Source organism: Erythrolamprus reginae, chromosome 2 (assembly GCF_031021105.1).
Source record: "Erythrolamprus reginae isolate rEryReg1 chromosome 2, rEryReg1.hap1, whole genome shotgun sequence".
NCBI classification, from domain to species: Eukaryota; Metazoa; Chordata; class Lepidosauria; order Squamata; family Dipsadidae; genus Erythrolamprus; species Erythrolamprus reginae.
The window spans coordinates 212,328,201-212,349,770 of record NC_091951.1 but is presented as its reverse complement, the minus strand read 5'-3'; the positions used below and the strand labels follow the sequence as shown (position 1 = coordinate 212,349,770).

Below are 21,570 nucleotides of genomic sequence, written 5' to 3'. Positions count from 1 at the left end.
GCCCAAAATTTTAGTTGCTAAGCAAGAGCATTGTTAAGTGAATTTCACCACATTTTACAAGTTGGTCATGCCCATCCGGGCACATGCCTACCAAGTCATGCCCACCAAGCCACAGCCACCACGCCACGTCCACAGAATCAGTAGGGAAAATTTTTAGATTTCACCACTGATTTAGACTACAGATTTCATGTGTTTCTTGCTTCATCATGTTGATAAACAATTATTTATAACTGAAATGAAATTTCAAAAATTGAGTTTGCACCAGAGGTGGATTCCTGCTGGTTTGGACCAGTTCTATAGAACTGATAGTGGGAATTTCCCCCCGCTTGTTGAACCGGCAGCAATGGCTGGCTGGGCAGTCCCCTGAACTGGAACTCTCTTGGTCTGTGCTTCTGCGCACACTGTTTTTCCTTCTGCACACTTGCAGAAGCAGAGTTTTTAGGAATGTGCATGCATGCACATGCACAGTGCAGGAGGAAGCGAACCCACCCCTGGTTTGCACCCTCTGTGTAGCCTTGGCTTCAGTATACCCACATATTTGGAAAAGGAATTCAGTTATTGGCCTCCAAGAATATAACATATATTCACACTTATCTTCCTTTTATTGCACTTCTTCATGCTTCTGATTTACTTACTCTTGGCAGTTGCTATTGGAGCTGAAAACACATTTCTGCAAGCTGTCTAGAGTCATGAGGCTGATGTGCTTAAACATGTCAAGAGAAATAGGGCCTGCTGAGATCAGTTTGTGCCACTTAGCCTGTAAAAAAAAATACATCAAACCTCGAAAAGGAACAAAATGATACCAAGGTCAGGGAGATGGCCCAGAACTTGCACAAGGCCAAGGCAGATGTAATTCAGGATGAGCAAAGAGCTATGAAAATTCCTGGGGAATAAACCAAAGAGAGAGAATACTGATCCTTCATATCGGCATAGTGAACTTATAAAGAAGATAGATAGAACAGAAAGGTGGAGAACTACATAAATTTATTTTACTTAGCATATGACATCTACAGAAGCCATTCAGTCATTGATGATGATGTTATTAAGTCATGTTCGACTCTTAGCCATGTGTCCTCATATCATGTATAAACACAAATATGTTTAAATAACGCATCAGCAAATACCTGTATGAAAGTGTGTGTACCATAAATGAAATAAAATATTGAGTTAGGATAAAACCATGATAAAATTGCCCTAATATGGCACCATACAATTTCAATAGGATAAAGCTACAGTTCAATATCTAAGGAAATTACCCATCTAATTGCTTCTGGTGTGGCTACAAAACTAGTGCAAAAAGAAGTAATCTTCAATATCTGTGCACAGAAAACTGTTCAGTTGTACATCTAGTTAGACTGTACCAATACAGTGGTACCTCGAGATACGAGTTTAATTCGTTCCAGACCTGGGCTCTTAAGTCGAGCAGCTCTTATCTCGAACGACTTTTCCCCATAGGAATTAATGTAAATAATTTTAATTGGTTCCAGCCCTCAAAAAACTCACAAAGTTAGTCTAAATTATGCAGAAAGACATGTTTTTAATGAAGAAATGTACATGTACATATAAATGAATAATGAAGTTTCTTTCACTTAACTTGTAAACTTTCTTAAACTTTTAAATTTACATATGTTCAACTTCTCTGCCACCCAATCCTGTAGGACAGAGGTCCCCAACCCTTTTTGCACCAGGGACCGGCTTTAAGCGATCAAGAGAGGAATGGGTGAATGAATGGACGGAGGGTGGGAAGGAAGGAAGGAAAGAGGGAAGGGACAGGAACAGAGGAAGGAAGCAAGGAAACTTTTGAAAGGGGAGAGTAAGAGAGGAATGAGTGAAGGGAGGGAGGGAGGGAAGAAGGTGGGAAGGAGAAAGAAAAGAAGAAATAGAGGAAGGGAAGGTAAAAGAGAGAAAGAAAAAGAGCAAGAAAGAAAGAAAGAAAGAAAGAAAGAAAGAAAGAAAGAAAGAAAGGGGGAAGGGACAGGAACAGAGGAAGGAAGCAAGGAAACTTATGAAAGGGAAGAGTAAGAGAGGAATGAGTGAAGGGAGGGAGGGAGGGAAGAAGGTGGGAAGGAGAAAGAAAAGAAGAAATAGAGGAAGGGAAGGTAAAAGAGAGAAAGAAAAAGAGCAAGAAAGAAAGCTGAAAGCACCCCCCCGAGCCCCCCAGGCCGGCTGCAACCTTTTAAAACACGCGCGCCGCTTCGCAGCTGTCTCCTGAAGCCGAACGCGGAAGTTAGCGTTTGGCTTCAGGAGACAGCTCCTTGGCGCTTGTATCTCGAATTTGGGCTTGTAAGTAGAACAAAAATATCTCTCCCCTCCCAGCTCTTATCTCGAGTTGCTCTTAAGTAGAGCAGCTCTTATGTCGGGGTTCCACTGTAATGCAAAGATGCAAAAACATTTAATGAGTATGGGAATGGGAAGAATGATGCCCAAGTTTTATAAGAACTTACATGCATGATGTCTGCACTCTGATTGAAGATTTTCACATAAGGCTTCAGTATATCAAAATGAAAAGCAGGAGTGAGCAAACGCCGGTGTCGTGCCCACTTTGCCCCACTGCTCAGTAATAATCCATCTCCTATGGTAAGAAAAATGATTGAGGCAAAGGATTGTTTGAGGCAAAATTTGTTTGTTTATTTGTTTGTTTTTACATATTGTAAAAAAGTACATATTGCCAGAGGAATTGTCTACATCTTTCCATGCAAACCAATAGACTATACCAGCTGGCAATTCAGGGATTTGTGATCCAACATACCTGGTGCAAAGTGGCCTAAATCACCAAATCTAAAAAAATAGCTTATTGAAGCAGCCCTGAAGTTTTACAGTAAATAAAGCTATTCTGCCTTGGATCTATCAGTGTGTCATGGCCCCCTCAGAGCCTGGTTCGCAGGAGGAGGAAGATTTGGAACTGGGACTGTGAAGACGTGCCAGAGGTTTCCATTTCCCCAATAAACCAGGGATCGGTGAGAGAGCGAGAGAACTTCCCGGGCCACCCCTCTTCCATTTCCAACTCGCCTCCCTGGCTCCCCCATCATGCCCTGCTCCAGCTGCTTCCCCTTGGCTAATGCCTAGTGAGGGGGGAAGTTGCTCTGCCATTAACGGGCAGAGAGGGGTAGCAAAGGGGTGGTGGTGCTTGAGTGATGCTCCTGTGCCGAAAAATCTTAGAAACATAGAAACATAGAAGTCTGACGGCAGAAAAAGACCTCATGGCCCATCGAGTCTGCCCTTATACTATTTTCTGTATTTTATCTTAGGATGGATATATGTTTATCCCAGGCATGTTTAAATTCAGTTACTGTGGATATATCTACCACGTCTGCTGGAAGTTTGTTCCAAGGATCTATTACTCTTTCAGTAAAATAATATTTTCTCATGTTGCTCTTGATCTTTCCCCCAACTAACTTCAGATTGTGTCCCCTTGTTCTTGTGTATACTTTCCTATTAAAAACACTTCCCTCCTGGACCTTATTTAACCCTTTAATATATTTAAATGTTTCGATCATGTCCCCCCTTTTCCTTCTGTCCTCCAGACCAGAGGTCCCCAACCTTTTTTGCACCAGGGACCGGCTTTCAACTAGACCAGTTTTCCATGGCCCGGTGGGGGGGGGGAGCTAGCTGTCAGCGGCGCCGTAAAAGGGGCGATCAAGAGAGGAATGGGTGAATGAATGGACGGAGGGTGGGAAGGAAGGAAGGAAAGAGGGAAGGTACAGGAACAGAAGAAGGGTGCAAAGAAGCAAAGAAAGGTGTGAAAGGGGAGAGTAAGAGAGGAAGGAGTGAAAGAAGGGAATGAGGGAGGAAAGAAGGGAGGAAGGAAAAGGAAAGCAAGAAATGGAGGGAGGAAAGGAAGGGAGGAAAGGAAGGAAGGAAGGAAGAAAGAAGGAAAGAGGGAAGGGACAGGAACAGAGGAAGGAAGCAAGGAAACTTATGAAAGGGGAGAGTAAGAGAGGAAGGACTGGAGGGAGGGAGGGAAGAAGGTAGGAAGGAGAAAGAAAAGAAATAGAGGAAGGAAAGGTAAAAGAGAGAAAGAAAAAGAGCAAGAAAGAAAGAAAGAAAGAAAGGCAACTTCAAAGAAAGGCTCACTGAGCATCTCTCACTCTCTCTCTCTTTCTATCCCTCTTTCTTTCTTTCTCTTCCTTTCTCTCTCTCCTCTTCCTTTATCTCCTCTTTCTCTCCCCCCTCTCTCCCCCTTTCCCTCTCTCTTTCTCTCTCCCTCTCTTGCTATCTCTCCCCCCTTTCCCTCTCTTTCTCCCTCTCTTTCTCTCTCTCCCCCCCTCTCTCTTTCTCTCTCTCTCCCCCTCTTTCTCTCTATTCTTCTCACTTTCTCTCTCTTGTTTTCTTTCTGTCTCTTTTGCTTTCTCTCTCTCTCTCTTTCTCTCTTGTTTTGTTTCTCACGCTCTTTCTCTCTCTTGTTCTCTCTCTCTTGCTATCTCTTTCTCTCCCCCCCTTTCTCTCACTCTCTCTTTCTCACTTTCTCTCTATCTTGCTGTCTGTTGCTTTCACTCACTCTCGTTCTCTCTCCGTTCTTCTCAGCAGTGACGCGCGCACGCCCTGCCCGCCTCACATTTGCCGAGAGGACTTTCGCCCCGGGCTCTCAGCAAGGGGGTTTGCATGAGAGGCGGGGCCGGCGGAAGGTGATATTCAATGTCGGGGGCGCACGGGCGGTCTTGCGCGCGCTCCCTATCTCCCTGCTAGCCCACTCGGAATACGTATTCAAAATAAGAAAAGCCTTTGCCGGCGAAGGCTTTTCTTATTTTGAATACAGTATTCCGAGTGGGCTAGCAGGGAGATAGGGAGCGCGCGCAAGACCGCCCGTGCGCCCCCGACATTGAATATCACCTTCCGCCGGCCCCGCCTCTCATGCAGCCCCCTTGCTGAGAGCCCGGGGCGAAAGTCCTCTCGGCAAATGTGAGGCGGGCAGGGCGTGCGTTCCGGGTGCGGGAGGAGCTGCGGTGAAAGGCAGGAGGTGGCAGAGGAGCAGAGGGGGCAAATCGGGCGGGCGGTGGGCAGCGCGGAAAGGCCGAGGGGGCCCTGGCGCCGCGGACCGGCTGAAAACCCCCAGCGGCCCGGTGCCGGTCCGCGGACCGGCGGTTGGAGACCCCTGCTCCAGACTATACAGATTGAGTTCATTAAGTCTTTCCTGATACATTTTATGCTTAAGGCCTTCCACCATTCTTGTAGCCTGTCTTTGGACCCGTTCAATTTTGTCAATATCTTTTTGTAGGTGAGGTCTCCAGAACTGAACACAGTATTCCAAATGTGGTCTCACCAGCATTCTATATAGCGGGATCATAATCTCCCTCTTCCTGCTTGTTATACCTCTAGCTATGCAGCCAAGCATCCTACTTGCTTTCCCTACCGCCTGACTGCACTGTTCACCCATTTTGAGACTGTCAGAAATCACTACCCCTAAATCCTTTTCTTTTGAAGTATTTGCTAACACAGAACTGCCAATACAATACTCAGATTGAGGATTCCTTTTCCCCAAGTGCATTATTTTACATTTGGAAACATTAAACTGCAGTTTCCATTGCTTTGACCATTTATCTAGTAAAGCTAAATCATTTACCATATTACAGACGCCTCCAGGAATATCAACCCTATTGCACACTTTAGAGTCATCAGCAAATAGGCAAACCTTCCCTACCAAACCTTCCCCTATGTCACTCACAAACATATTAAAAAGAATAGGACCCAGAACAGACCCTTGTGGCACACCGCTTGTAACCTGACTCTGCTCAGAATACTCGCCATTAACAATAACTCTTTGATGTCTACGCTTCAGCCAGCTGCAAATCCATTGAACTATCCAGGGATTAAGTCCAATCTTCACTAATTTATCTATCAGCTCTTTATGTGGAACCGTATCAAAGGCTTTGCTGAAGTCCAGGTAGGCAATATCCACGGCACCACCTTCATCCAACACCTTTGTGACATAGTCAAAGAAATCAATAAGATTAGTCTGACATGATTTGCCTTCAGTAAAGCCATGCTGATTTGGGTCCAATAAGTTATTGTTTTTTAGGTGCTGATTTATCCTCTTTTTGAGTAGAGTCTCCATCATTTTAACTACAACTGATGTCAAGCTAACTGGCCTGTAGTTACCAGCTTCTTCTCTACTGCCCTTCTTGTGAATAGACACAACACTGGCCATTCTCCAATCCTCAGGAACTTCTCCTGTTAACAACGATTGGTTAAACAAATCAGTCAGGGGGGTAGTAATGACAGATCTGAGTTCTTTAAGAACTCTGGGGTGGATGCCATCTGGACCCATTGTCTTATTTATCTTTAATTGTTCAAGTTCTTCTAAGACATTGGCTTCTAAGATCACTGGAGCTGAATCCGTACAGCTGGAAGCAATGCTATATCCCTCTATAGTATTATTTTGTAAGGTGTCTTTTGAGAAAACTGAACTGAAGTAGCTATTGAAATGGTCAGCAATCTCCTTATTCCCATTAATGCATGTATTATTCCCAGTACTAAGCTTCGTGATGCCGCAGTTTTTCTTCTTATCACTAATATATCTGAAGAAGGTTTTATCCCCCTTCTTTACAGATTTGGCAATTTCTTCCTCTTTTGAGGCTTTAGCAGCATATATTATCTGTTTCGCCTCCTTCTGTCTCATTTTATACACCTCCCTATCAGCTATACTTCCAGACTCTTTATACCTCCTATAGGCAGCCTTTTTTTCATTGACTATAGCCCTTACATCATTGCTAAACCATAGCGGTTTCTTCTTCCTTTTACCTTTAGTTATTTGTCTTACATACAGTCCAGTGGCTTTTAAGATGGCCTTTTTAAATACAGTCCACTGGGTGCTCGCTCCTGCCATTTTATCCCTCCCCTTTAATTCATTATCTAAATATTCCCCCATTGCATTAAAATTTGTTTTTCTGAAATCCAGTACTTTGGTTGCATTATAGGATTGCTCACAATGAGTTTTTACATCAAACCACAAACATAGATGGTCACTGCAACCTAAATTTTCTCCCACCTTGACCTCTGAAACCCAATTCCCATTTGTAAAAACTAAATCTAGAATATTCTCCCCTCTAGTTGGTGTCTTAACCAGCTGTGCCAGAGCTGCTCCTGTAAAGGCCTCTACTATATTCTTACTTTTGCATGTAAGGGCACTGGGGATATTCCAGTCAACATCAGGCATGTTGAAATCACCCATAACCACAATATTTCCCTTTACTGCCATTTGGGTAATTTCATCCACCATCTTGTTGTCATATTCCTCGGATTGCCCTGGAGGCCTATAGATCACCCCAATTCTAATGACAGAACCTTCTTTATTTTGCATGCAAATCCAGAGAGTCTCTAGATCTTGACATGTATTTTGAATTAGTGTTGTTTTTAGACTTTCTTTAATATAAATGGCTACTCCACCTCCCCTTCTCTCTCTTCTATCCTTCCTATACAGTGTATATCCTGGTATGGATATTTCCCATTCATTAGAATCCTTAAACCATGTCTCAGTTAGGGCAACCAGGTCCAAATTATCTCTAGATATTATGGCCATTAATTCACAGAGCTTGTTGCTCAAGCTTCGAGCATTCGTGCACATTACCCGAAGAACATTATTTTCATTATTAGTTTGCCCTTACACTTCCCTTACACTTCTCCTGTGCAAAGATCAGGACCTTTTTACTCCATCCCCGCCCCCACTAACAAAGAGAATCCTGGATGCTGCACTTAATAGGGAAATGAGAAAGGGAGCTGTTGGTAGGAGGGAAAGACGAGTAGCAGGCAAACAGGAAAAGTGTCTTCCTTCCCTCATGCTGCTGCTCTGTTGCCATTTTATCCATTGCAGCAATGTGCTGTGGAACTTCCCCACTCACCACCGTCCAGGTTCTTGCTTTCCCCATGCAGGAAGATGAGCAGGAAGAAGAGAATGCTGCTCTGTTGCCCTTTCTGCCATTGCATCACCATGGAGCTTGCCCCATCCACCATCATCCAGGCCTGTGCTTCCCCCAAGAATTTCTTTGCCTACCTGATTTCCCATCAGTTGCATTCTTCCATTATGTTTCTTGCCATTGTATGCAGGGAAACAAGTTTGTGGAACTAAAAAAACTCCTTCAATCAATCAATTCCAACTTTGCAAGATTCTTTTTTTGTGAGAAGTTGGAATTGATTGAAGTTTTTTTCTTTAGTCCCACAAACTTTTGTTTCCCTGCACAAAAAAGCGAGAAACACAATGAAGAAATGCATTGGAGCTGGAAATCAAGTAGACAAAGACATGCTTGGGAAAAGTGAGAGCATCTGGGTGCTGGTGGGTGGGGCAAATTCTTCTGCTCACAAAAACCTCATCTTTGATGGCTACTGAAAGGCAGAGCAAGAGCTGCCTGGAAGAAGCTAATCAGCCTGGGAGTGAGGAATATCCTTTCTGTTGTGTATGCAAATAGTGTATATGTGGATGGAGTGTATGTAAATAGGTTATGCAAAAACGATGTATATCCATACCGGCCACGGATTGGCTAAGCAGCAGCTGGGAAATTTGAGAGGCCATCAAGCCACACCTCTACAGGAAAAAAGTTTAAAAGAGATGGCACAGCTGTGCCCCTTTGCCTTTTAACTTAGCAACTCTGTACAGTAGTACCTCTACTTAAGAACGCTTCTATTTAAGAACCTTTCAAGATTATTTTGCCTCTATTTAAGAACCATTTTCTACTTCAGAAGAGAGAGGGGCGGGGTCTGATGGCCACGGTAGTGGGAGCCTTTCCTCTTCCTTGGAAAGGCTTCGAATCCCCACTGCCCAGGGGCTCTGGCCCTTTTGGACCAGACCAGATCCTTCCTGAAGGGAAGATGATGCATGGGATGCTTCCAGGAGTCTGGTAGGGGCTGGCATGTCCCACCAGATGAACTGGCTTAGTCTCGCACCGGCTGTGGTGTGAAGTCAGGCAGGCAGCCATGCCTGAGCCAACACAGCTGTGGAGACAATGCAACACCAGGATGGAAAGATGATCAGTAACATCTGGAAAGAGCTGGAGGAGTTTACTTACAGAGGAAGAAGAGATATAAAGCTGGTGCTGGTGAGTTGAAGTAGTCGAAAGGGATTTTGGGATTTTTTTTTTCTGCTCGATTTGATTTCAACGGAGCTAAAACAGCCAGAAATATAAACCAGAAGTAGCTGTCCTTGAAAAGAGGCAAAGGCAAGGGCTTTTAAAAGTAGCAACTGCCCATGATTGGAGTTTTAAGACTCTTTTTATACTTGTCTTTTAAATTGGGACTCCTTAATTTCTCGTTGTGGAGGCTGTTTTTTTTTTTTTTTTCCTTTCTCATTTACATGTATCAAAGGAAGAGGAAGTCTACAAATACTGGAAGACTTGAATAAATTTGTTATTTAGCGCCATCTTGTGGCTGGAGGAAATATAGCAACCAATCTGCATTGCTTGGAAGCATATTTTATCTGCATGGCCTTCACATTTGTTTTCTATGAAAAAGGTGGAATGCAGCTATGGCCTGGAAGGAAGAAACTATTCAAGATGGAACCGACTGAATTGTTTGAAAACATATTGGATAATGCAATTTGAAAAGACGTTTGAGACATTTTAAGAACATTGACATTGAAAACCCAGAAAACAGCAGAAGATAGCAGTACTTCAAAAAAGAAGGGACTAAGGTTTCCCCCCCCCCCCCATAAAGCTATAAATTATAAAAGGAAATGTCTATGAAATTAAATGAATTGGAATTATTAATGATTTAATTTTATTAGATATTATTGAAAAGAAATTTAGAGATAAAAAAAGTTAAAATGGAATGATGGAATAAGGAGAGGAAATTGAAATGGTTATGAATAAGAAAATGGAAAAAGGTTATGATTATGATTATTATGGATGAGAAAATAAAAAAATGGTCATGATTATGGTTATGATTATTTTGGATGATTACTACTTTTGATAGTCTTATTGATTATTTGAATTATAAATCGATCATTTATTGACTATTTGAATTATAAATTTATTATGTGATTTATACTGATAAATAATAGGAGGAAAGAGAAAAAGGATTATTAAAGGAGGATTCATATGGGATAATAATTAGTATTGATTATGTTTGATTTGACAATAAAAATGGATGGAGTAAGTAAAAGCTGAATTAAATAATTAGGGAAGATTATTACACTGAGTTCGATATGGAAGGTACATAGAATACATAGATTAGGGAAATATATAGATTAGGGAAGATTATTGCATTGCAATTCGGAGTGAAAGCAATTAGAATAGGGAAGATTATTGCACTGGTATGACAGTGACACATAGATTAGGGAAGATAATTACCCTAGGCTTGGCAGTGGAATTTATAGATTAGGGAAGATTATTACACTAAGAATGACAGAGATTAGGATAAAATATTACTGTTTCAATGGAAAATACTTTTCTTGAAAAATAATACAATAATATGATATATAATGATATATAATGATTATGATTTGTTAAAGTAGAAATGATATACTGGTATAATAAAAGAAACGAAACGAATGAAGCGAATGAGAAATACTTAAAAAAATTTTTAAAACACAACCCTTCCTCCTATGTATACTGATATTGTTATAATTAGATTAAGATTTGATATGAATGGTTATCTTTTCTTTCCTTCCTGGGATATAAAGAGAAGTAAATTTGGAAATTTCTTTTTTTAAGGGCAGCTTCGATAAAATGTGAGTTTTTTTTAAAAAGTATCAATGAGTTTAAGAATATAAGAAATGGATTGTAGCACGACAGCACAGTTTTGCTAGATAAACAGCAAATATATATATATATATATATATCCCAGTGGGTATGGCTAGCTGGTGAGGCCAAAATAAGGCTGAAATAGATCTATCCTAGTCTCCCTTAATTTTCAAATTCAGCAAAAAAAAAGAAAAGAACATGTGACACATACAGATAGAATTGTCGGCTATCAATAAAATTAACTGTCTTGGAAATGGCCCTGGGTTGGGCCGAGAGGCAAATAAGGAGCTGTGATGTACCTTCAATACACCAGGGTGATTCGACACAAAAATATGTAACCCTTCCCTGGTGCAGAGCTGAAGGGACTGGATACTGTAGCCTAGAGGATAATTCTCTGCCTTACAAGGCAAAGGTTGCAGGATTAAGTCCCAGTGGGTATGGCTAGCTGATGAGGCCAAAATAAGGCCGAAATAGATCTATCCTAATCGCCCTTAATTTTCAAATTCAGCAAAAAGAAAACAAACATGTGACATATATATATATATATTTGTTTTCGTAGATTTTCACGGGTATATGTATGTAGATTGTTCTGAGTTCGGGTTTTGCCCCGTGTAATATTTTGAGTGTCTATGCAACGTTTCGGTGAAATCACATTCACCATCATCAGGCTGAAGTTATAAGCTTCGTGCTGCTGTAAATATGGAATGTTTGCAACTGCCATTTGTTCCTTATATATAGTGTTGGGGGTGGAGATTTGGTTTGAATGTAGCAAATAGATTGGGTGACTATGTTTTAGTGAGTTGATTGGTTGGTGGAATCACAATTACTTGAAGGATTGACATGGTGATGATTAGGATATGTGGCTAAGTGAGGGGCAGAAAGCCCTGCCATGCCCAGCGATGGGAGGGGTGATGTGGAGAAGAGATGGCAAAAGGAACTCCATTTTGCTCCATATGACCGAATGAGAGGGAGCTTCACCCCAGCTGCTTCTCTTCCCTGCGGAGAAGGCAGGTAGGACCATGGGAACCATGTGGCACGCTGTGGGGAAGACAGGCAAGAAGGCTGGGCCATGGGGACTGCATAGGAGGCCGAGGGGAAGGTAAACAAGCAGACTGGCTGCAGAGGCCATGTGGGAGACAGCTGGGCAAGAAGTGAAGGAAGGCTCACTGGACAAAGATCAGCTGGGCCACATTGTTGAGGCAAGCGAGGGAACCAGAAAGCAGTTTGGGCTGCAGAGGCCATGTGGGAAAGAAGGCAAGCAGACTGGGACATGGAGCCATGAAGAAAGCAGACAAGCAGGCTGGGAAGGAAGGCTTACTGGACAGAGATCAGCTGGGCCGTGTGGTTGAGGCAAGCAAGGGAACCAGACAGTAGCAGCACCTATGCTGCAGGCGTGTCTCTAGGCACTGGCTAAGGCAGGTGAGGTGAGATCAGGAGTGATTGGGACGGGCAGGGAGGGACCAGCCATTGGTCTGATTAGCCAGTTCTCTGAACTGCACAAAATCTTAACAATTGCTTCACCTGAACCAGTCAAAACAGGCAGAATTGCCCTGCCTTGCCCTGTTAGCATGCTCCACCTCTGTGGGCTTTCTTTGTACTTTGGGGCTGTTTGGGAATTGGAGTGGCTGCCTGCAGGGAAGCGTGGGGGTAGACCTTTACCAGTTGTTGGAGGGCCTTTGACTGAAACATATATTGAGGTGTCAAACTTGCTTCGTTAAGGCATTGTCATGTGATGTATCATGACTTTTTCCCCCTTCACTAAACCGGCTGTGGCCAGCATGTGATGCATCTGGCCCATGAGCCGTGAGTTTGAAACCCCTGTATTAAGGGAAAGAATTCTATAGAGGCCTGCCTGGCATTTACCACTTGGGTCATAAACACAGTAGCTTGTGATAGTCAAAGACAGTATTTCAACATACACAAAACAAATCATTTGAATTAATTATAAGGTACATCTTGGCATGTGCTCCACCTGTAAGATACCCTGAGCTATATAGTTAATACACACAAAATAGCCTGACATAGTCAGAGGAACACAATGTGGAAAGGTTTTCTACCGAACTATAGAGATTGAAAGCATTATACATTACACAAATATATTTCAGACAGATCTTTAATGCTACCTTGGGGTAAATATAACATGTTGGAAACTGTAAGAGGATTTTCCCAACCTCATTTATATTAATTAAGGCAGGGTTTCTCCCAATAATTTGAAATACTTCTTCCCAGATTTCTCTCCACATGGCTTAAATTGCCAGTTGATCCACCTCCTGTCTTTTGACTGGTTATCCTAGGTCTCTCTCTCCCATACTTTTCCCGATCTCCATTCAAACATTCACAGTAATGATAAAAATGGATGGAGAGGCATATTGTATATTAATTTAAACTGTTTTTTCTTGTTTTCTTTTACTTATACCATGACTTCAGTTTTACTGATGTAACACTTTTACTTTTTCTGGACTACATGTATATGCATGCCCATCATGCTATACCATTTCAGGGGAAGCAATGGGAGAAAAGGAGGCTTTTACTTACTCTGGGCATCCCTGAACCAGTAAAGCTCTTCCTCCCCCCACCTCCACCCCCACCCTTGTGCTGGGAGAAAGCTAGAAAGGGAAGCTTTTACTTGCTCTGGGCATCCCTGAGCAAGAAAAAGCCCTTCCTTTAGCCCGGCACTGGGAAAACAATAAGCAACTTTATGTTGCTTAAACAATATAGCATGATGATCGTATGTCCTCACTTAATGATCATCCATTCAACAACCATTTGAAGCTAAAATGGTGCTGAATGGACTTGAGACCAGCCTTCAAAGTTCCAATTGTTCCAGTATCCCTGTCATAATGTGGATAAAATTAGGGCCCAGTCATTTAAATTTAAATTGGGTGGGTTTTAGTTAGTTTAACTGGGGTTGGATTTTTATGATATATGGATGGGATTTTTAATTTTTATTTTACTAATTGTTTTAATATTCGGTCTTTTAAGTAATTTATTGAGGGGTCTTTAAGGATGGATAATTGGGACAGGATGGAGAGCATGTATGGTATGAATGAATATGATGCTATGAATGGGAAGGTCAGCCTACCTGGAGGCATAGAGGCGAGAGGGTTGGGGGAACCTATCTCTGGGGTGGTAGAGAGCCAGAATATTCCGGTGCTGCTCAGGAGAGGCAGATATGGCGGGAGCTATGGGGTAGGTCACTCCCGGGGAATGAGGGCTCGCTGCTTGAAAGCGATCCCTTGTTCCGGCCCCATAAGCTCAGCCCGAAGTACTGGTGACAAGTGTAATCCGGACCCTGGGCTCAGGCTGCTGCTGCTCAATGCCAGGTCATTTGTAAATAAAGCTCTCCTCATCCGGGATTTAACTGGAGGAGGCCAACCTGGTTTGTGTGACAGAAACCTGGCTGGGCCCAGAGGGAGGAGTTCCTCTCTCTGAAATATTTCCAGCTGGGTTTCAGGTATGGCATCAGCCACGATCCCAGGGAAGGGTGGGAGGAGTGGCTATTATATCCACCCCAAGTCTTCAGAGAGGGGTGGCATACAAATCTAATAAATTATTATTATTATTATTATTATTATTATTATTATTATTATTATTATTATATTTATTTATTAATTATTGCCAAGGAGATACGCAGACTCGCTGCTCCTGAGATTGCGGATTGTGAGTCCCTCTTTGTGAAGTTAGACTTAGGGGTTCAGGTGGGCTTGTTGATCACGTACCTGCCTCCCAGCTGCATGTCAACAGCCCTGCCTGTGCTGTTTGAGGAGGTAGCCAGGCCGGCGGTGGAATTTCCCGGACTTATAGTCATGGGAGACTTTAATCTGCTGTCGCTTGGTGAATCCTCTGTGTTAGCACAGGAGTTCATGGCCACCATGGCAGCCATGGACCTGACCCAAGTAGTTCAGGGTCTGACTCATGAGGGGGGGCACACACCCGACATGATATTTCTCTCGGAGCAAGCTGAGTGACGGTCTGAGATTAAAAGGCTTAGATGTTTTGCCCTTGTCATGGTCAGACCATTTTCTGCTATGGCTTGACTTCAAGGCTCCAATCCTCCCCCCCAGGAAGGTGGAACTGACTAGGTGATTCCGCCCCAGACGCCTGATGGACCCAGAGGGTTTTCAGAGGGTGCTTAGGGTTTTACCAGATTTAGTCATACACAGTTCGGCAGAGTCCCTCGCTGTGGCCTGGAATAAGGCTTCAACGAAGGCTCTTGACCGGATTGCACCGTTGCAACCTCTCTGTGGCACTAGACCCTGTTGGTTCTCCTCCTACCTCTCCAATCAATCGCAGTCAATGTTAGTGGGGGGTCAGAGGTTGACCTCTAGGATTCTCCTTTGTGGAGTTCCTCAAGGTCGGTCGACTCCCCCCTGCTATTTAATAGCTTGAGCCACTGCCAGGACAGGTTGGCGGGGGGGGGCAGTCGCCAGCGAGAGCTTCGCCTCGGCCGTTTCTTCCGAGGGTGGCCCGTTGTCTTCTTTCCTGGGTGCGGAGATGATGCCCCCCCCTGCTGCCTTCTCTCTGCCGGGCTCTCCCCACTTGCCTCCTGCCCGCCCGCCCCTCTTTTAAAGGAGGCAAGGGGAGATTTGATGGAACAACTGGCAGCTTTATTTCAATTCTTCCATCTGGAAGATCCCAGTTGTTTCTTTCAAAAAGACTAAACAGAAAAGCATCCTTGCCTTCTGGGCTTCAAGATAAAGTCCCCTGTCAAAGGGGATCAGAGGCAGGGTGGAGAAAAACAACCCCTTTGGCATTGCAGACTCCAAAGGGTTTTTTGAACAAAGATACACAATCAAAAGAATTGGAATTTTGGTGAAGGGAAGGCAGCAGGTGGAAGGATGTAGTTTACTGCTGCACTTGACTGATTGTGAAGAGTCATATTAAACCACCATCCAGCAAATTGGTGCCTCCTTGCCTGTGTGGGAGGGGCTTGAGCAGAGGGGGACACTGGTGAGGAATTCGCCTTCCTCCACAGAGGGGAGGGAAGGTTCGTGGCAGCGAAGCCTCAGGATCTGCAGTGGGGAAGAGCCCATTGGATGATCTCTGGTGGGCCTGGAACAGGCGCTTGTCCTCTGTCCTGGTGCTTCTTGACCTCTCAGCGGCTTTCGATACCATCAACCATGGTATCCTTCTGCGCCGGCTGGAGGGGCTGGGAGTGGGGTGCCTCAGGGGTCGGTCCTCTCCTCCCTGATATTCAATATCTACATGAAACCGCTGGGTGAGATCATCCAAGGGCATGGGGTGAGGTATCATCAGTATGCTGATGATACCCCATTGTACATCTCTTCTTTTTTTTAAATATTTTATTTATTGATTTTTTAACAATTTAAAATCACACAACATAAAACAGTGCATAGTGAAATGTGAATTGTGCCCATCACCCCGACATACACACATTCCCCACCACCAAATTGGGGGTATTTCTTTTTTAATCCACTTAACCCAAGAGCAATATCTCTGTCTACATATTATAGAGTGATTCTAGTTTATTTCTTGTAGCTTGGTCTCGGATTCTGCTCGTCATATATCGTCTTACCTTGTCCCACCGTCCCATCAGCTGTCCCAAATCAGTTTCATTATCCAAATTTATCCTTTTTTCCATAATTTCAAATTGAATATGATCCACCATGTACCTATACCAATTTTGCATTGTCCATTTTGTTGCATCCTTCCAACCCAGAACTATTACTGCCTGAGCACTTTCTATTGCTGCTTTTTTTATTTCTCTAAATTCTCCCATCGCATTACTTTTTACTAGTACTGCCATTTCCTTAGTGATTGTCCATTGTATATTTAACATTCCATTGATATCCTCTTTCACTTTTTGCCAAAATTCCTGCACTATCGGGCATTCCCAAAACAAATGCATAAACACTCCTTTATCTTGACAACCATGCCAACAATTCCCCCTAACATTCTGCTGAAAATGTGCAAATTGAACGGGAGTAAAATACCACTTATGTAATATTTTCCTTCTCATTTCCCTAATTCTTGTATTTTTAATTTTCCTTATATCTTCTACTATATTTTCCATTTCTTGTACCTCTACTAATATCTCATTTTGCCACCATTTAGTCAATCCATCAATCGTGTCCCCATCTGACTGCACTAGCAGTTTGTATATATTAGTTGCTTGCGCCTTTATCCCCTCACTTTTTTCTCTTATTATTTTCTCTAACCCTGTCTCCTCCCGCCATAATACTTCTTTATTCTCCCTTTCATTTAGATATTTACATATTGCATTTATTTGTAGCCACCTTCCCTTACCTAACCACCATTCTATGCGATTTCTACTTGGCCTGCCATCCTTCTCGTATAACTGTTCTATCTTAGTTATCCCTCTTCCCTTCAACTCTCCTATAACCCTATTTAGTTAATTTCGTTTTCTCTATTTATTACATAAAGCGATGACAGTTTAGATTTATATAATCCTATTTTCCCTTGCCATTTTTTCCAAATTTCCATAGTCCCTTTCATTGGGCCTATTAATTTTCCTATATCTCTCCTATTCCACTTCCTAAAAATTAATTCTCTATTATTCATCCCGTTTATCTGTTTTTCCAATTTTGCCCATTTATTTTCACTTAATTGCAACTCCATTAACCTTTCCATTTGAAAAGCTTCCCTATACAGCTCCAAACATGGAACACCCCATCCCCCCTCTTTTTCATTCGCAATTAACCACTTTTTTCTTATTCTTGGTCTCTTATCTTCTTCAATCCAATAATTTAATTTTTTGTCCCACTCTTTAACCTTACATACCGATAACCCCCCCGACAGCACCTGAAATAGGTACATCATCTTGGGAGCTATCATCATTTTTAAAGCTCTTATTTTAGAGAGTCTCCTTAGCTTTTTATCTTTCCAGCTCCTCATCTGTTTCAACATTTTCCTCCATGTTATTCTATAATTAATCTCTTCCATTTTCACTGGGTTTTTTAATAACCAAATTCCCAAATATTTTATTTTTTTAAGTCCTAATTTCAACCCTGATTCTTTCCTAATTTCTATCTGTTCTCTCAGATCTGTATTTAAACACATAATCTCTGATTTTTCCATATTAACCGACAGTCCCGATTCCTGCTTAAACTCTTGTAAAATATTTATTATACCTTTAATCAACTCCATCAGGGTCTGGGTCAATATAATTGCATCATCTGCAAATAAATTTATTTTCATTTCTAATTCCCCTATTCTATATCCTGCCCAAGTGTTATCTTGTCTTATCTTATTAGCTAAGATCTCTATTGCTATTACGAATAATTTTGGAGACAGAGGGCATCCCTGCTTGGTGCCGTTTAATATTTTAATACTCTGCGTTCTTTGTCCATTCACTCTTATATATGCTTCATTTCCTTTATAAATCTCTTTTATAGTTTCACAAAATTTTTCCCCCATATTTAATTTGTTACATAATTTATATAAGTAACTATGGTTAACTTTATCGAACGCTTTATAAACATCTAATTTCAAAATTCCCAATTTCCTTTTAGTAGAGGTAGCATGGTGCATCACATTCATTACATTTCTAATTGGTTCACTTATTTTCCTTCCCTTCACGAATCCATATTGATCCTCTTCAATTATTTTTGGTAAAATATTTTCTAATCTATTTGCCAGTATTTTCATAAATATTTTATAATCCTGATTTGCCAAACTGATCGGACGGTAAGACCCAGGCTCTCTTAAATCTCGACCCATCTTCGGAATGGTAACAATTTCTGAAAGCTTCCATGTCTGCGGGATATCACGATTTGACAATATATTATTAAACAATTTCCCCAAATGCGGCAGCAAAACATTCACATAAGTTTTATAGAATTCCCCTGTAAACCCATCTGGGCCCGGTGCTTTGGCTTGTTTTAACCCTTTAATTACTCTAGCAATTTCATCTTGTGTAATTTCTGCATTCAAAATTTGTTTGTCTTCTTCACTTACTATTTTCCCAACCTTGAGGACTTCTATCTTCACTTGCTCCTCTTTATACAAATCTTCATAATATTTCCTCATTATCTCCTCTAACTGGTCATTACCATATCTAACCACTCCACTGGTGTCCCTCAATGCTAAAATACATGATTTTTCTTTCCTCTTCTTCAGATATCTCGCCATTTGCTGCATTGATCTTGTCCCCCAACTCTGTATTTTTTGTCGCATCGCCATTCTCATCTTATTCCATTTAATCTCATCATACACCATCAACTGTTTCTTTTTCAATTTCAGTAAACTATTCCAATCTCTACTTTTCGTCATTCTTAACTGCTCTTGTATCAAATCTATTTCCCTTATCTTCCTTTCCCTCTCTCTACCCCACCTCTTCCTAATATCTGCTTCCATACATATACATTGTCCCCTCATGAAGGCCTTACATGCATCCCATACAATTGATTGTTTAATACCACCCACATCATTAATTCTAAAATATTCTGATAACTCTGTTTGCAATTTCTCTTTATCTTGTTCCCTAGCAGTTACAACTGCATTATATCTCCAAATTTTTTGATTTCGTTCCTGACCTATTTCCAATTCTGCCAATAGTGGGGCGTGATCTGATATCCATATACTTTTAATGTCTACTTTTTTAACTTGTATATTACCTCCCCTGTTCATTAATATGTAGTCTATGCAGCTAAATGTGTGATATCTTGCTGAATAATATGTAGCTCTGTTTAAAATATCTGCATGTAGATCCACCATATTAAGTCTATTTAAATGTAACATCCTGCTATTTGCATTCCCATTTGTTAATTGCATATTAAAATCTCCTGCCAAAAAAGTTGAGCCCTCCTTAAAATTGTCTAACTTCTTCTTAGTATTTATTATAAATTGTTTTGTTTTCCCATTTGGGGCATAAATTGCTGCTAATGTCAACTTCTTTTGATTTATTTTCCCTTTAACAAATATCCACCTTCCTTCTCTGTCTTTCTGAATTTCCACCTCTTCAAAATTAACCCTCTGATGAATCAGAATCGCTGTGCCTCGACTATTTTGCGTTCCTCTTGACTCAAACACCCATTTCCAATTTCTATCATTAATCAAGTTATCCCTTCCTCCCCTTCTTTTATGTGTTTCTGTCAAAATCATAATATCCACCTTATATTGCTTAGCCATCCTTAATATCCTAAAACGTTTCAAATCCGATCCCAAACCATTCACATTTAAAACCATTATCTTACACTCCGTCATAATATACCAAAAACACCCTTTTCCCCTCTTGTTTTGCCCTTGGTTTATATTTTTCCCTTTTCTTTACCCCTATTACCCCCCCCCAACGTGCCTCCCCCTGTGCTCCCCCCACTGAGAGGGGAGAAGACAAGAAAAAACCTTGCCCATACCTGAGGCACATTATCTGGATTGCGTTCCCACTCAAACTAGCTCCTCTTTCGACCCTTTTTAATTTTATAAAAGAGAAAATTTCTCCCCCCCTCCTTTCTCCTTTAAATAATTCCTTCTTTAATTTCTTCTTTAATTTAAAATTCTTAAACCCCCTTTTCCTCCCCCTTAGACTTCCCCCACTGAATGACAGATATACAGGAATCCCAAGGCATCCCCAAGAAAAATATTAATAATAACAACAATAATAGTAATAGTAATAGTAATAATTCTTTTCCTTTTCCTTCCCCCCCCCACAACAAGACAAGGGACCAAACACCATCACTTTCTGGCTCTCTTCTCACGCTGAGCCCGTGTTCTTCTCTGCTCCTTTCTGATGGCCTCCACCTGCCCGCTTAACTCCTTCAGCTGCTCTTCCCTTCGTCTTTCCTCCTCATCTGGGGTACTCCGACCGTCAAAAGCCTCTTCTTCTTCATATGCTAGTGCTCCAGTTTCATCAAACTTAATCCCCAGTTGATCCAATAAAGCCTTTCCCTCCTCCAATGAACGTGCTCTGTACATTTTATTGTCCTGGAACACCAAGATGGCCACTGGGTAGCCCCAGCTAAATCTGGTTCCACTTTGATATAGCCGGCTTGCAATTGGTTTCAACACAGCTCTCGCTCTCAGGGTTTCCCAGGAAAGATCCCTCAGAACCCTTATCTCATTTCCGTCTTGTTTAAGGCTCGTAGAAGTCTTCAAAGTTTTATAAATCATCTCTGCTTTTTTTTCACTAAGGAAAGCGATGATCACATCTCTCTGTCTGCCGTCTCTCCTGGGGGCTGCCCAATGAACACGCAACAGCTCCTCCACGCTGACCTGCACGCCTGTCTGTTTATTTAACCAAGCACAGACAGCTTCTGTTAACTTAAATTCAGAGGGCAAATCCATTCTGAACCCTCGTAAACGCAAATTCCTCCTTCTCTGTCTGTCCTCCAAATTTGCGATTCTGTCATTTATTTGTCTTATTTTTCCATCGTAATCCATCACTTGTTTCTCAACTTTCAGTATCTTTCCAGCAGAAGAATCCCCTTCCTTTTTAATTTGTTTAACTTCTAAATCCATCTGTTCCATTTTATTCTCAACTTTGTTGAATCTCTGTTCAAACCCGCTGCAAATCTCCAGCAGTTTATCTAACTTTTGCTCAATGTTAGCCAGACTAGAGAGGTCTTCTTTTTTCCCTCCCTCCGCCATTTTAAGATTTATTGTACTCACTTATCACTTCCTTGTTACAGCGAAAGCGCCTCCGTCTTTGCTTGAAATCATAAATCTTCAAACTCACTTTGATGCCGACAGATTCTTGTTTCTTCCTATATTTTTCTAAGGAAGATTTATAGTCTTTTTAAGAGGGAGAAAACTCTTTACATTTTATATTTGTTCGGAGCCAGAGGTGAAATGCCTAGAAAGCAATTCGGCACATGCGCAATCCACCCCATTGTACATCTCCACCACATGTCCGGTCAGCGAAGTGGTTGAAGTGATGTGCCGGTGCCTGGAGGCTGTTCTGGTCTGGATGGGTGTAAACAGACTC

The 21,570-nt window shown here is 41.8% G+C and overlaps 1 protein-coding gene across 4 annotated transcripts in view; it reads right to left on the bottom strand.

Annotated features, from left to right (window-relative positions):
• Positions 1-21,570, bottom strand: part of CYP4F22 (cytochrome P450 family 4 subfamily F member 22) — a 204,238-nt gene that overhangs the window by 124,984 nt on the left and 57,684 nt on the right. For all 4 annotated transcript variants that reach the window (XM_070741740.1, XM_070741742.1, XM_070741738.1 and 1 more), the window contains 2 exons: positions 2,445-2,572; positions 636-757 (listed from right to left, as the gene is read on the bottom strand). In XM_070741740.1, the coding sequence (XP_070597841.1) occupies positions 636-757; positions 2,445-2,572 (250 nt within the window). The remainder of the gene's footprint in view (positions 1-635; positions 758-2,444; positions 2,573-21,570) is intronic.